At 47.5% G+C, this 14450-nt stretch overlaps 1 protein-coding gene across 2 annotated transcripts; it reads right to left on the bottom strand.

The window, feature by feature from the left end:
- Positions 1-27: 27 nt before the first annotated feature.
- LOC307084987 (serine/threonine-protein kinase Sgk1) lies at positions 28-13997 on the bottom strand. Of its 2 annotated transcripts, none has more exons than XM_079749569.1 (13): positions 13733-13997; positions 6961-7036; positions 5736-5814; positions 5579-5619; positions 5147-5204; positions 4937-5020; positions 4445-4576; positions 4216-4328; positions 3814-3937; positions 3500-3595; positions 2971-3126; positions 2603-2692; positions 28-2206 (listed from the first exon to the last, which is right to left on the bottom strand). In XM_079749569.1, exons 1-13 carry the CDS (start codon positions 13758-13760, stop codon positions 2042-2044), a joined length of 1242 nt encoding a protein of 413 aa, XP_079605695.1. In that variant the 5' UTR covers positions 13761-13997; the 3' UTR covers positions 28-2041. The 2 variants fall into 2 exon arrangements, with proteins under 2 accessions (XP_079605695.1, XP_079605694.1); XM_079749568.1 differs by lacking the exon at positions 13733-13997 and adding an exon at positions 7726-7906.
- Between the last annotated feature and the right edge of the window lie 453 nt (positions 13998-14450).

The raw sequence follows: 14450 nt of genomic DNA, 5'->3' as shown, positions 1-14450 counted from the left end.
TTTTCATGTCAAAGAAAAATCGGAGTCTTTTCATTAGATTTATTAGATTTATTAACCACTGCTGGAATAGGTAACAGATAAATATTGTTTTCATGTAACATGGACATTTACCCAAGGTGTACACAGTTGTGGTACAATAAACATACACTTGTGTGTGAATAAATATACATGAAACAAAAATGCAGGAAAAGGATCAGTAAAGCCTCCAAATGTGGAAGAACTGTCTAGAAATGCATGACTGCCGTGTACCCAGTAAAAAAAGCACAACCTCTTTATGTAGCCATTCATATTTCCAGACTAAAATATATATTTACACTTTTTTTTTTTTACAAATGGGTGGACCTAAAATGTATTTATATTAACCCCCTTATACTACACACCTCAATGATTTAATTTCTATAAATTATAATTTACACTCCGATAAGATTTTTTTTTCCTATATCTCCACTAGTTGTTATTACTATTATTGCACATTTTCTTTGAATGAATCATGTAATAGTGGTGATGGATTTTGGTGTCAGCTCCGCGTTTTAGTTCTGGACAAAAGCTGCTGGAGCAGAACTATCTCCAGATCCGTTTCTAGAAGAGCAGCTGTTAGGACTACAGGGTGACGATATGAACTATACACGTAGCTCTACATGTATAGATCATATGTTGCTAACATATGGGCTTTATTTGTTGTACACACATGTTGCTATACATGTTCATGGGTCAGGCACAAGACATTCACAGTTACTCGCTATCGTCTAGAATCGTAGGTATCTGTGAAGGATGCTTCATTGACAATAAGTACGGTAGATAAGGACAGGTCTGAAGGGGCGGAACGGGTTATCTCGTTTGACCATCCAGATATTCAAGTTTGCATTTTGAAACGATCTGCAGAGAGAAAACGAATGTGAACCCGCGAGGCCAGGGCGATGTACACGAGGCTGATGAGCGGGAGCATCCATTTTGTTTTAGTTTTGTTACACTACAACGTTATTGCTGAATCGACTGATTCTCTTTTGATATGAAAGGGATTTCAGAAAGCCTGAAAACACAGCTCTGTTTAGGTCAACACACGTTTGCATCGTTGCATATTAAAATAAAAGATGTAAAAAGTCAAATGTAGGAAAATAGTACATCCTAGACCGGATTCATTCTTCAACATTTATCTATTACGTTAAGAACCAGTGTGTACAGAGTATTTAAACGTAAACAGTGAATGGTTGCAGTTGGTTAAACGTAATAATAATTTGGTAACAATGTCATTTTCGTTTAACACAGCACACTCTTCTTTTGTTCTCTCGAGGAATGGTCAGCGTTGGGAGGGAATGAACAGGACACATATTGTTGGGTATACCTACTACATTTCTGTGGAATGCCATTTTGTTCTAAAATAGTGACGTCACTTATGGGGCGGGAAGACCCGCAGCTGTCGTTACTGTGGCAGCTGAGAACTGACCCCTCCTTTCCTCGAGTGCAACAAGAGCATTCGCAATATAAAACCAAGTAAAACATCAGTGATGATATCAGAGCCAGTCACATGCGCCCCATGCCCACTGGGAGGGTCAAAAACTGCTCTTTGGGTTCCTTCAACACTGCCTTTAGAACCTCAGGCACTTCCTCTTCCGGTCGCCTCCACCAGCAAAAAACAAAAGAGGCTATTTTCAGTCTTTCAGTCATAAAAAAATAAATAAACGCCCATTCTAGTTTCTAAGCTTTGCACCCTTTTCAAAGTCAGTCGCGGGCCTTTCGGGTGGTCCAGGATGTTGTGGGGTTGATGGGGGATTCAATCACGGAGGACAAGCGATCCCCGCCTATTCATTAAGGTGATCCCCTGTGAGATCTGCGTCTGTCTGCATCAGCCACGTCCGACGGGATCGTACCAACACCCGCACCCCCCCATGCAGAATGTCCCACAGGCCCTTCGCCCACGTTGTGGTTCCCACCGCGTCGAGCCGTGCCGTTGAGTCTGTCTCCAGCACTCGGGCAGGGGCCAGGGATGGACGGATGGATGGAGTGTGGCAGTTAGGGGGGACAGGTGGTCAGGTGGGAGGCCTCACATGAGGTGGTCGACCGGGGGTCCGTACGAAAAGCCCGGGAAGGCGCCTGCCGCCTCCCGGACGCTGTTGGTCACGGCCAGGCTGTCGGAGTTGAGCAGGGAGCCGCTCACAGGGAGGTGGGTGAACTCGGTGTCAAAGTGCCGCAGGTCGGTGGGGCCGCTCTGTGGAGGAGGAATGACCCGTTAGTGTCCAGGTTCAAGACATAACGATGCATCCGGCTCTGGATGTATCAGTGGCTCAACCCGCTATTACGCCAACCGTGTAGGCCACACGCCTTGTGGCGACCCGGGTTCGATTCCCACCTGTGGCCCTATGCTACGTGTCGTTCCCTATCCTATTTGTTGGTGAACATTATGAAAAAAAACAATAAACCTGCTGTTTACCGGATGTGCTTCTTTTGTGTTGTCATGGGCACATCAGCACTTGTGACATCGTTTTATCTTTCAGTTGAGAACCCTGACTTTTTTTGTGTATTCAATTATAATTATGTATTATAAAAATAAAGAGATTAAAAACCCTACTAAAATCGTGATTGTACAAAAAGAGTCAGGACGTACCACTGAGGGGATGAATGGAGGGGTGATCTTCCTGGCCATCAGGTCGTCCCAGTTGATGGGCGAGAAGAAGGAGTGATGCTGAAGCTCCAGCTGTGGGGTCACACACACACACTCGGTCAGACCAGCCACAGAACACAAACTTAACACACAGTTATAAACGCACAAACTAGCTTTAAATCCCTTCCCTGTGGTGACATCACCAGTGGGAGTGTCTTGTGCATTAATTCTTGAATGAGCACACTCTCGGCAGAGTCGCCTGGCCAGCGGACCCATCGACAATAAGTCTGGGTTGAGCGGTCCCACTTGTGATGTCACTAACGTAAAGGGTCAGATCGGGGGGCCTTTTAAAAGGGACGTTGTGGACTCACAAAGTCGTCCTTGGAGCCCAGCCTCTTGGTGCGGTCCTTCTGCAGCAGACCTTCCAGAAGCTCCCGGCCAGAGTTGGACACGTTGGGCTTGAGCACGGGGGCCTTGTGCAGGATGTTGTGGTACATCTCGGCCGTGTTGCGGCTGTAGAATGGCGGCTGAGGAAACCCAAAAACAACCAGTTAGCTCCTCCCTTCGCTGTACGGAAACCTCTTTATAACAGAGTGCTGGAGCATACAGACTTAAGGATCAATATGCTTGAGTCTGTTTGGATCCCTTTATGGCTCCAGGAAAAACCAAGGGCCAAATATAGTGATTATAATAATTCAAAAGGTTATCATTTAAAAAAGACGATAATATGAATGTACTTTGCCACGAGGCAACAACGTGGTTAATAGTGTAACATTAAAATCACAACATCATTATTGTGAGTGAGCGTATGGCAGCCAGGGCATATGCAAAGCATTGCGATTCTGTCTAAAGACGTTTTAGGAGATTAAATACATCAATCTGATGAGTAAGGTGTCTCACCAGGCCGTAGAGCATCTCATATAGCACGGAGCCAAGGCACCACCAGTCCACTGTGCGGTCGTATGCCTGCTTCTGGAGCACCTCAGGGGCCAGGTACTGCAAACAACAACAACAACAACAGAACCGTCAACACAAGCCAGGTACTGCAAACGACAACAACAGAACCATCAACACAAGCCAGGTACTGCAAACGACGACAACACATACAGAACCATCAACACAGCCGCTCTGGCCAGGCCGAGTCATCGTCCTTAACTATTTAACAATGTTTTAACTAGCGCGAGTCAAGGAGGGCGGTGGTGTGTGGTCTTTACCTCCGGGGTGCCACAGAAGGTGGAGGTGGTGCTGTTGTCCTCCAGACCTTCTTTGCAGAGTCCAAAGTCTGTGAGGACGATATGACCCGAGGAGTCCAGCAGTATGTTCTCTGGCTTCAAGTCCCTGTGGTCGAAAGACAAAATGATTAATCCATCCTACTTTTCTTAATTTAATTTAATTTAATTGTATGATATAATTTAATGTATATTTAATTATTATTATTAATAAATTATTATTTGATTTAATTCAATTGATTGATAATCCGTTCCCATTTAATATTTGATATTAATATATCATATTGATATAGATTTCGTTCCAAATGTCCTATTACCAAATGTAGCATGTAGTTGCATTTTTTCAAAAGTCCCCTAGAGGGCACTGTAGGCCGGCTCATAACGCACCTGTAGACGATGTGCAAAGCGTGCAGGTAGCCGAGGGCGCTGGCAATTTCCGCCGCGTAGAACCTTGCTCGGGGCTCCAGGAAAACCCTCTCCCTCTGTAGATGGTAGAAGAGCTACGGGGCGAAGAAATAAATCAAATGATAAGTAAGTATTTCAAGTAAAACCGCTCATTTCGTGTACATATGGTCGGGGAGTCCCTTCATGGACCAGAAGAGGGCGCCGGTCCTACCTCTCCGCCGTTGACGTAGTCGAGGACGAAGTAGAGCTTGTCTGTGGTCTGGAAGGAGTAGTGGAGGCCCACCAGGAAGGGATGCTTGATGTTCTTCATGAGCACACTGCGCTCAGCCATGATGTGCCTTTGCTGCAACGCAGGATGTACAGGTATGAGTAAAGGGTAGGATGTGTACACATGGCTATGATACACATTTGAGCAGGCCATACAGGAAGTATGCATATGAAAATAATATGATGACAAACTATACAATACTCAAGTTATGAGTTCATGTCGAATACTAATCAGGTGTTCTTAACTAATCTGAAATTGTAATTAGGTTCTACCGATATGATAACAATTCATAATCAATAATGTAAATGTATATGTTTATTATATTATACGTTCCCCTTCAGTTGGGTTAGTATGAATGTGTCCAAGTATCGGCAGGCCTGTAGAGATGTGTGTTTGAAAGATGAAGGAGTAAGAGGGAGGGGGAGAGACTCTCACCTCCTTCTTCTTCATGATGATCTTCTTCTGCAGCACCTTGACAGCGTAGTAGTTGGTCGTCTCCTTGTGCCTGGCTAGCAGAACCTGACACATGGACAGAAGGTCGGTGGGTAAGCATTGGCGAGCAGATGTTACCAGCCGCGACGACCTCACAACGACTATAAAGGGATGTCGAGGCTTCAGGCAGTGTGAGTTGGGGAAAAAACTCACCTTTCCGAAGCTGCCTTTGCCGATGATTTTTAGGTAGTCAAAATCGGAGGGTTTGATCCTGTTGAGGAACAACACGGAGCGTTTAGGATGAGGTTAAAAACACGCACACGTAAAAACACATAGGCACAGACACACAAAGGCACACATGCACACACACACACACACACACACACACACACACACACACACAAACACAAAACCACACAGATATTGCATATTCTTATTTATTCTTCATTTTCTAATTACTGCTCTGCTCTGTGACCCCTATATATTATATATATATATATATATATATATATATAATATATATATAGAGCGAGAGAGAGAGAGTGAGAGAGAGAGAGAGAGAGATTTCCTTGATTCATTTCCCCTCTCGAATGAATAACCTAACCTAACCTTCTCTTTAGAAATGGAGGTTACAATAGCACTTACTGAGTCTCCTCAGCCAGCGAGGTCCTTGAGGTCAGGTACAACTGAAAGAAAGCAACCGTATGATATGAGGACACGGACACAGGACCCATTAGAACACATTAGAACACGTGTGTACGTTTCCCAAAGGAGGGAACGGTGAAAGGGTTGGAGAGCGCACCTGTCCGTCTCTCAGGATGGCCTGTTCGATGTCCTCGTTGGGGTGCTCGTCAATCTTCATGAAGTTGTTGACTTCCGCACTGCAGGGGGTGGGAGAGAGAGAGAGAGGGAGGAGAGAGAGAGATGGCGGGATAAGGGGGCGGGAGAGAGATAGATGGAGAAAGGAAGGGAGGGAGAGAGAGGGGGAGATAAGGGGGCAGGAGAGATAGGTGGAGAGAGAGGAGTGGGAGAGAGGGAGGGAGATAAGGGGATGGGAGAAAGGTGGGGGAGGGGGGTAGAGAGGGAGGGAGAGTGGGAGAATGATAAAGAGGGAGGCGGAGAAAGGGGAGAATGATAAAGAAGGGAGAGAGAATGGGAGATAGGAAGGGAGGGAGAACACTTTTAGATTAAACTTGTATCAGTGTGCTAAAATAAATTGACCACCGAATGTGTTACGACTGGACTTCATTTGGCCTGGCTTCTCGTTGACAGTTAAAACGCCGTCTGTTCTGCGGAACAGACTTGATGATCTAAAGAAAAGTCCCCCGTCCTATTTAGTGAATTAACCCCTGGAATGTACTGCAGCGGATGAGCCGGCTCACGGCCTGGGAACGGACCTGTCCTTATCCCGTCTCAGACGCACTGCTTATAAAGGGGACCTGCCGTGGGAACGCTTTCGGGTGGACCGAACCAAAACACCAACAAAGACAGATAATCACCTTGTTATTATTATAATTGTATCGTTACTATTATGGTATGCTGAATAGTGTGAGTTGAGGGTGTCCTAGTCGGTGTTCAATGCGAACGCACTTGCGAGCGTGGGAGAGGTCACCGCTCTCGCGGGATAACGCAGTGATCCCGCGGTAATAATTTAATTACAGGTTTATTCCCGTCTCGAGGACAGAGGGGATTTAGGCTGCAGAAAAGGTGATTAGGCGCAAGTGAGCCAGAGGAGGAGTTCGTCATGAAAGCGGCTATTCCTGGTTCCCTTAATGCTTTCTTCACCTTCTCGGAGACGCGATAAGGAGCTTGGTTTCTGGGAATAATGTGCAGCCAAACGTGCAACGGGGACCACTGTGCATACACAACGTACCCGCACTGAGCAAACACAACTATAAAAGCACGGTGTGCAATAACGCCCTCCGTGTCAGCGCACGGACATTAGCTTATTCAGTCCACTTTTTCTTTTTTTACAGACTGGATCCTGGTCCATGGTAAATATAGCTGGCAGGAGAAGGCCTACTCACTGTTGGCAGATGTGTGGCGATGAGACCAGCCTCTGGATGAAGTCGTTGAGTCCCATCTTTCGCTCCTTAATGAAGGCTGTGGGCAAAGAAGGGAACACACGCGCGCAAACACACACACACGCACACACACCTTCGTCAATACGGTGGCTTGTCAAGGCACGCACTGCTTGCTCAGTGCGGTGCGGAACACAGGGTCATTATAGCAGCAAGGTAAATAGCCCAAACACGCCTATGGGGACGTTGAGCAACCCATAATGTATAATATCTCAGAGCGTTATGTGCCGCTGCGTTACATTTGCGCATGGGCCGCGGAGCGGTTACGCAAACATTCATTTAGCCACTATCACCGTTGAACGTGCCAGTCTTTAAGGATTTTTTCCTGGCATGCTAACATAGTCACACTGAATTAGTCGATTATTATTAAACGCTTTTGTTCCGTTGACAATTTTGACGATTTAGTATTTTTTTTTATGAACGAAAACCCTATAAGGGATGTCAAATGGCAATCAAACAGAATCGGTGCCGTTAGGTATTGCGGTTCCGTTTCAACATCCCCTCTGTCACCGCGCTTTATGAAACCCTGAAATAAAACCCGAAACAGCGGAATACTCATTCATGATCACACACACACACACGCACGCACACACACACACTCACACACACACACACACACACACACACACACACACACACACACACACACACACACACACACGGCCGCTCATTCACAACTATACCAGTCGCGATGTCATGGATATAGCTCACCAGTAAGTACGGATGCAAAACCCCTCATCTTGCAGTAAGTCAAGTCACAGCTCGCCTCGGTCACTGCCATGTTTAGACAATTAAAAAAATAATGGATGTATCCGAATGGAAGATGTAATCCTTGTTTTGGTCACCCGTAATGGTCCCCCAATGAGCGCGGTCTGACGTCGAGTTGGGAATACCGCTGCAGTGCCCACTAGAGAAGGCGGACGGGCTGTTATATACGGAGCACGTGGTACACCGGAGTGGGCGGGTCCGAGGGGGCTGAAACACTGCGTTGACATCACTCGTAACCAGGGGCAACGCCTGCCGAATGTGATGTCACGGGACGGGATTCCTTCACTGGCTTCCGCCGTGCGCCTGCGTGGTGGCGAGCGGTGACGCGAGACAACCCGCAGATCGGAGTGGAAAGATGCATACGAGAGTCGAGAAGCCATTCGTTTAATGAAAAACCCCACCGGAAGATTTGTATCTGTTTATTTACTGTTCATATAATAGATCAACTGTAGACTATACATCTTACGGAAAAAATGCTAATATTACAAAATACACGTTTTTTTTTCGTAGGTGCGAGTGATATTTATTTGCATGCATCTCTAGTGTGTTAACATAGAAGCTATTAATTACCCGTTTACAATCTTCCACAAGGGAATGACACGTAAATGTTCAGTAAATGTGAAACATTACAGTATTTGACCTGTGACCAACCATAAGTCCAAATGTTTCCAGGTCAACACCAATAGTTTCAGTTGGGAGAGGTCATGGCCGAAACTATAAATTGACCTATAGCGCTATATATGGCTTCATGTTCATGTTGAGCATTAAGCCTAACAGCCAGCCCCCGTGAGCACCAGCTGTGGTCCACTTAGCCTTATTCTACATCATCACTACAAAAAGAGACGTCCCCCATTAACCAGACGAATGAATGGCCGTGGGCCTTATAATATCGACAACAAAGAAGTCCTCTCTCTCCCTGACCGTCCACACTGTCACAACTTTAACTCACTCACACCGGCATCGTCGTCAGAGAGAGAAGGGCTTGGGGCCAAACAGGGGCTCTTTCATAGCGGCTCACATGTCAGACGGACGCCATGTGACTTGCATCATCACCTCACTGGCATGGACCCAGCCCGGCCGAGGTGTGCTGCGGTCGCTACTTCTTCTTCTTCTTCCTCAGAGCTAAGAGGAAGACGTGAAGAAAGCACATTCCCTCAGCCCACCGGTTGGCAATGAGCCCTTAGTGACTGAGCGGTGGCTCAGGCCGCTGTGGAACCAACGGGCTCTCTGAATCAGGCGGCCACTTTTACCAGCTTGCTGTCCTGAAATGTTATTGTTCACACAAAAAGTTTTTATAAGGTCAGATTGTGGGGGGGGAGTTCCTGCCAGTGGCACTCGGTTTGTTTGTGATTATTTGAATAGTTTTTGGCTGGTTTCAGCAGAACTGATCCGACCTGATGGTTACGACTGGTCGTGTTTCTGCTTCCTGAATATTTTGCTATGAGTCAAGACACAGGCATCTGTTATGGGGAAAATATGACTCTTTTGCGGCATCTGCTGCACATGGATTGAAACACGAATAAATTATTTGATAAAAATAGCCGTGCAAGTTGATCAGACCAATCCATAAGAAGCCTGCTTCTTGGTCCAGATAACCAAACATCCATTTAGGTCGCATCTGCTGGTTTGAAACCCGAGATGGTTTGAAGTCCCGACTCACAAGTGCTGCAACCGCCTTTGACCTGTTCTCAAACGACAGCTCCGTGCCGGTGAAACAACATGATCGATTAGAACTCATTGTTTTTGGCGGGCTGCCCTTCCGCCGGCCCGTGGGATCGATGCCAGGGACGAACACGGTGGAGGCTGCACCCCCGTTGATTAAAACAACTCCCATGATGAGTCACCATATCCACTCCAGCAGTGCCGGTAAAACCTCCACCAGCGACCCGGCGGCCCCTTCCCAGATTCGGCGTTGCTTTGACAACCACCACTGTGTGTGTGTTTATTCTGGGATGTTTTGATCTTGAGAGGGTCTGGCACTTCTATCCAAAGGGACTTGCAGTAAATACAGATGCATGGCAGTCATTGAGGAGCAGGCAGGGGTTCGAGTTCAGAACCTTTCGACTGGGAGCTATTTCTAACACACTACAATTTCTTACCCCCACCACAAAATTATTTAGGAGACAATTTAAACAAAGGTATTTTCAGAATCAGCCTCCCTTTTCCCCTATCCGTTTTGATACCTTTTCTTGCAGATGCACTGTTTAATGAAGGAACTGATCCTAAATGGGAAGGGTTATTGGGCCAGTGAAGTATAAATTAAGAGAAAATAAAATAAGCCGATCTCCCTGTTTATGGGCCGGTCATACAAAAAAGTATTAATTAGAAAAGACTGTTGTTTCGTTGTTTCATTAAAGACATGTCTGGCCATGAGCGGTATGGCAGATGGCCAATCCTTAAGAAGCAGGTAGAGAGTTAGGTCACCTCGCTTAAAAAGGCCTAAAAGGGTTTCTGCAGGCAATGGCAATCAAACCCAGTATCTTTTGGCTACAAAACGACACAATCTTTATATTCAAAATATCAAATTCAGATACTTGTCACTGGGGACTGAATAGGCAGGTAGGTGCTTTAAGGCATCTTACCCAAGGGAGCCTATTTGTGAAACCCTTAGGGATTGAAAACAGTATCTGTTCATCTGGGAGTTACCCAATACCCTCGCTGCTACACTGCCCCCGCCCCTCCCTTAACCTCCACCCTACCCCAACAGCGCCCCTCGACCCCTCGTATACCTGCCTGCTCCAGCCCCCCCTACGCTCACCACTCATCCATCATCCAACCTTGCTCTGTTTCCTTTATTCAGAGCTTCGTGGTCCAGGGGCTGGCATGTATCGTGTGTCTGTCTGTGGTGCCCATTGATGCCGTAACTGTTGAAGGTCTCGAGAGGGAGGGGGCTGGTGTGTGTGTGTTTGTCTGTGTGTGTGTGTGTGTCTGTGTGTGTTTTTTTTTGTGTGTGTGTGTGTGTGTTTGTCTTTGTGTGTGTGTGTGTGTGTGTGTGTGTGTGTGTGTGTGTGTGTGTGTTGAGAGCACAAAAGAGTGGATGAGTAACCCATGCAGGCGAACCAAATGTCCTTGATGATCAATTGTTAGAGCCTTAGGTAACAGCAATTGAGACTTGGCTCCCGCAGATGTGTCTGAGCGTGTGTGTGTGTGTGTGTTTGAGAGAGTGCTAATTAGTGACTCGCTCGGAGGAGTAACCAAGGACTCAGCTGCACCCCCCTACGCAACCATGTGTGTCTTGTTGATGCGTGGCATCTCTGACTCAGAGACGTAGCAGGCTTTAATAGTGGTTAGGGCTCCCAGACTAAAGGTTTTGGATTCAATCCCGGCATGTCTGCAGTGTACCTGGAGGCATCCTCGGGCAAAACACTCCAACCCCTACTCACTCCTCGAGGACATTTATCTAAAATCAATTCACTGTACCTAAGATAAAAGGGTCTACCTCACACCAAGAACCTTCACAAGAGACACCTTAGAAGTCTTGACCAAAACCTCCAGTTAAGTTGCTTTTTCCGACTCTTCTCCTCGTGTTTCCTTCTATTATTCATTCTCAGGACTTCTTCCACTAGCACCCGGCCAGGTCTTCTTGTTTTTGGCCCCGGTGTGTTGATCCCCTGCCTCGGCTGGTTGACCTGCTGAGCTGCCCAGAAGGACCCTTGGGGAGCCCTCCACAGAGAGCAGAGACCCCCAGACCTTAGAGGACCAACGGTTCACACAGGACTTAGCGCAGCCCTGCATTCAAGGCCCTTGTGTTTTGGGAGGTTTTTACATGCAAGGGAATAGAGTTACACCCTGCTTATGTTTCTCTCTCTCTGTCTCCTGAATTGTACAAGCACAGAAGTTTCAAGAAGTTCATGTGATTTCAGATTCAGGTTACTATCTTTATTAATCCCTGGGGTGAGGGGGTTTGTTCCTTTAGAAATTGCTCTGCCTGAAATAATAGAAAACAGTGTTCATTTGATATCGGTACAGGAAGGTTTTGACACCAAACCCAAAACACGACTGCTGAATCACTCCTTTTGCTGAACTGACCTGGTTCTCTCCATGATGGGGGGTAGTGTTGAAACACAACACGACCACCCCACCCTATCCCACCATCTCATCGGTGACATGGCAGCGGTGTTACAATACACTACGGCCTGAACGTGCCATGCTGACCACATGCTATCCGCCATTGACGCCGTGGTCCAATCTCTTCATCCCTGTGCCTCACACGGCTCCCCGGACACGGACCAGTGGTGTGTGACATGAGGCATGAACGCAGAAGAAAGAACCGTACGCCCTGCAGACCTGCTACGGCTGCTCCAATTGGTCAGCTCAGGGCTGGCGCGGGACTCCGTTCTCGTGATGTTTGGGTCCGTCGACCTGGTCGGCCATGCATGGTTCTGGTCACGAGAAGCCGGTGTACGAGGCAAGGAACATTTCTGGAAGACAACGGTCTGGAAGGTACTCTAGTATGGAGGTACAGAAGCGACTCCAGTACTGTGGTACTATGGTACTCTAGTACTGAGTACTGAGTACAGTACAGATACTACAGAAGCGGCTCTAGTACTGAGGTACTGTGGTACTTTATTGTTGAGTACTGCAGATAATACAGAAGCCGCTCTAGTACTGAGGTACTGTGGCACTCTAGTATGGTGGCACAGTAGCTACTCTAATACTGAGGTACTATTGTATTGTAGTACTATGTCGCTCAGCCCTACTGAAATAATACACTACTACCCCCTCAATTTAATTCCATGTCTGGGATTAAGGAAGTACGTAATCTTAATTAATGAGAATTACTACTAATACAGACGGTGGAGTATCTGGCCTGGATGAGGCCAGCGATCACCCATAGCTTCCCTCTCGCTTGTCCCTTTAGATACATTGTGTTGCTGATGGAAACCAAATAAGCAAATCTGTGTATTTGGCGGTGGAATATTTGTGTATGTGAGTGTGTGTGTGGGAGGGACTGGGAAAGGGGAAGTTGGCTGGTGCATCTTTCCTGGCGTTGTATTCATCATCAAGCCAAGCCCCGGTCACCCTGTGGTCAGGTTTGTTTCCAGGAGGGAATCTCTCTATGTGTAACGCACGCCTACACATCACCGCTCCACCGCATAACCTGATTGGTCGAAAGATTGAGGAAGCGAAAACAAACAGAGGCGGCCCCCGTTCCCCACACAGTGTCAGAGGATCTGATCCTCTCCTGAAACCGGCTTGTTTCTGTCCGACTCTACTTTGAGGTGCCAAGCAACAATGCGATCTCCACCCAGAAATTCAAGACCCAATCGCGAGAACTTCCATTACGCCGAGTGATTCTTCCTTAACAAAGCGGATCCCAAATAAGACCAATTACATCCGTAGCCTGTGTCTGGGTTGCATATTTATCGGCACACCTAGTCTCGCCTCCAGGCAGCCGGTGCTGAGAACCACCGCTCTACGGGATGGACGCCAAGTCATTACAGATCATTATTTCAGAGTATCACAACACTGTGGTGTGCCAGAACAGCCCCACAGCTCACACCTGCTGAAACACCGGCCCTCACCAAACAGCCAGTGCCTGGTTAAGGCAGGGTGACTGGCCCGGGTAATGAATACAGAGAGATGTGTTGGCGATGGTAACCTGGACGTCAGGAGGGAGCGAAATTCACCAAGAAGCTCAGTGTCGACACAGGAGAGAGATGTTCACCAGGGCTTTGTCGATTATATGAGATCAGATTGATGGGGTGGACACGAAATGGAAGCTAACCGCATTAAACAGCACCAATTTGATCGGTCATAGAGAGAGAACGAGAGAGAGGGAAAGGCGAAGGAGAGAGTGGGAGAGAGAGAGAGATATAGAGAGAGAGACAGCCAACAGCCAATCATCTTAGTAAATACGACATGAGCACAAGACCACAACACCTCGATCATCAACAACACCATCAATAGGAAGTCCAAACACCAGCCATGGATCACATCCCAAACCTACCTATGAAGGATCTCTTCCCGGTCTTCATGATGCCTCCGGGCACCCTGCGAGGACCTGTTGCTGGGGACGTGTCTGTCTGTGGCGTAGTCCCCGGTTCCTCGCGTCGCCGTGTGTCGCGCTGCTGTCCCAGAAGGGGTCGGTTGTCGTCGGCGGGTGCCAGACGTGCCTGGTGTGCACGACGAAGGAGGTGCAGGAAGATGTCCTCTTCGGTGGTGCGTGTTCTCTGTTCTCCTCCTCCTCCTCCTCTCCGCTCGCTCAGGGCTGCAGCACGGCAGCTCTGGAAAAGTCCACAACAATCCAGCAGCCAATCGGATCCCTCGCTTACACTTTTCCCCTGTGTGTGTGTCTGCTTCCTGCTCTCTCTCTTTCTCCCTCTCTCTCCCTCTCTCTTTCTCTTTCTCTCTCTCTCTCTCTTGCTCCCTCTCTGTATTGCTCTTTCTCACTCTCTTTCTCTCCCTGCTCCCTCTCTCTCCTGCTCTTTTGCTCTCTCCCCGTATTGCTCCCTATCTCTCCCTCTCTCTCCCCTTTCCCTCTCTCTCCCACTCTCTTGCTCTCTCTGTATTTCTGTCTCTCTCTCTCCCCTTTCCCTCTCTCTCCCACTCTCTTGCTCTCTCTGTATTTCTGTCTCTCTCTCTCCCGCTCTCTTGCTCTCGCTCTGTATTCCTCTCTCCTCTCTCTCCTCTCTATTGCTGTTTAACTTCTCCAAGTCGCCATCACT

This window comes from Pollachius pollachius, assembly GCF_949987615.1.
Source record: "Pollachius pollachius genome assembly, chromosome: 13".
NCBI classification, from domain to species: domain Eukaryota; kingdom Metazoa; phylum Chordata; class Actinopteri; order Gadiformes; family Gadidae; genus Pollachius; species Pollachius pollachius.
The sequence above is the reverse complement of the archived record's forward strand: the minus strand, read 5'-3'. Positions and strand labels throughout refer to the sequence as shown.

Excerpts from the sequence above, each read along its gene's own strand:
- LOC307084987 (XM_079749568.1), bottom strand. The coding sequence starts at position 7,795 with ATGGCAGTGACCGAGGCGAGCTGTGACTTGACTTACTGCAAGATGAGG. Across the intron at positions 3,596-3,813 it reads CCTTCTGTGGCACCCCGGAG|TACCTGGCCCCTGAGGTGCT; the intron begins GTAAAGACCACA and ends TGTTGTTTGCAG. Across the intron at positions 3,127-3,499 it reads ATGAGATGCTCTACGGCCTG|CCGCCATTCTACAGCCGCAA; the intron begins GTGAGACACCTT and ends GGGTTTCCTCAG.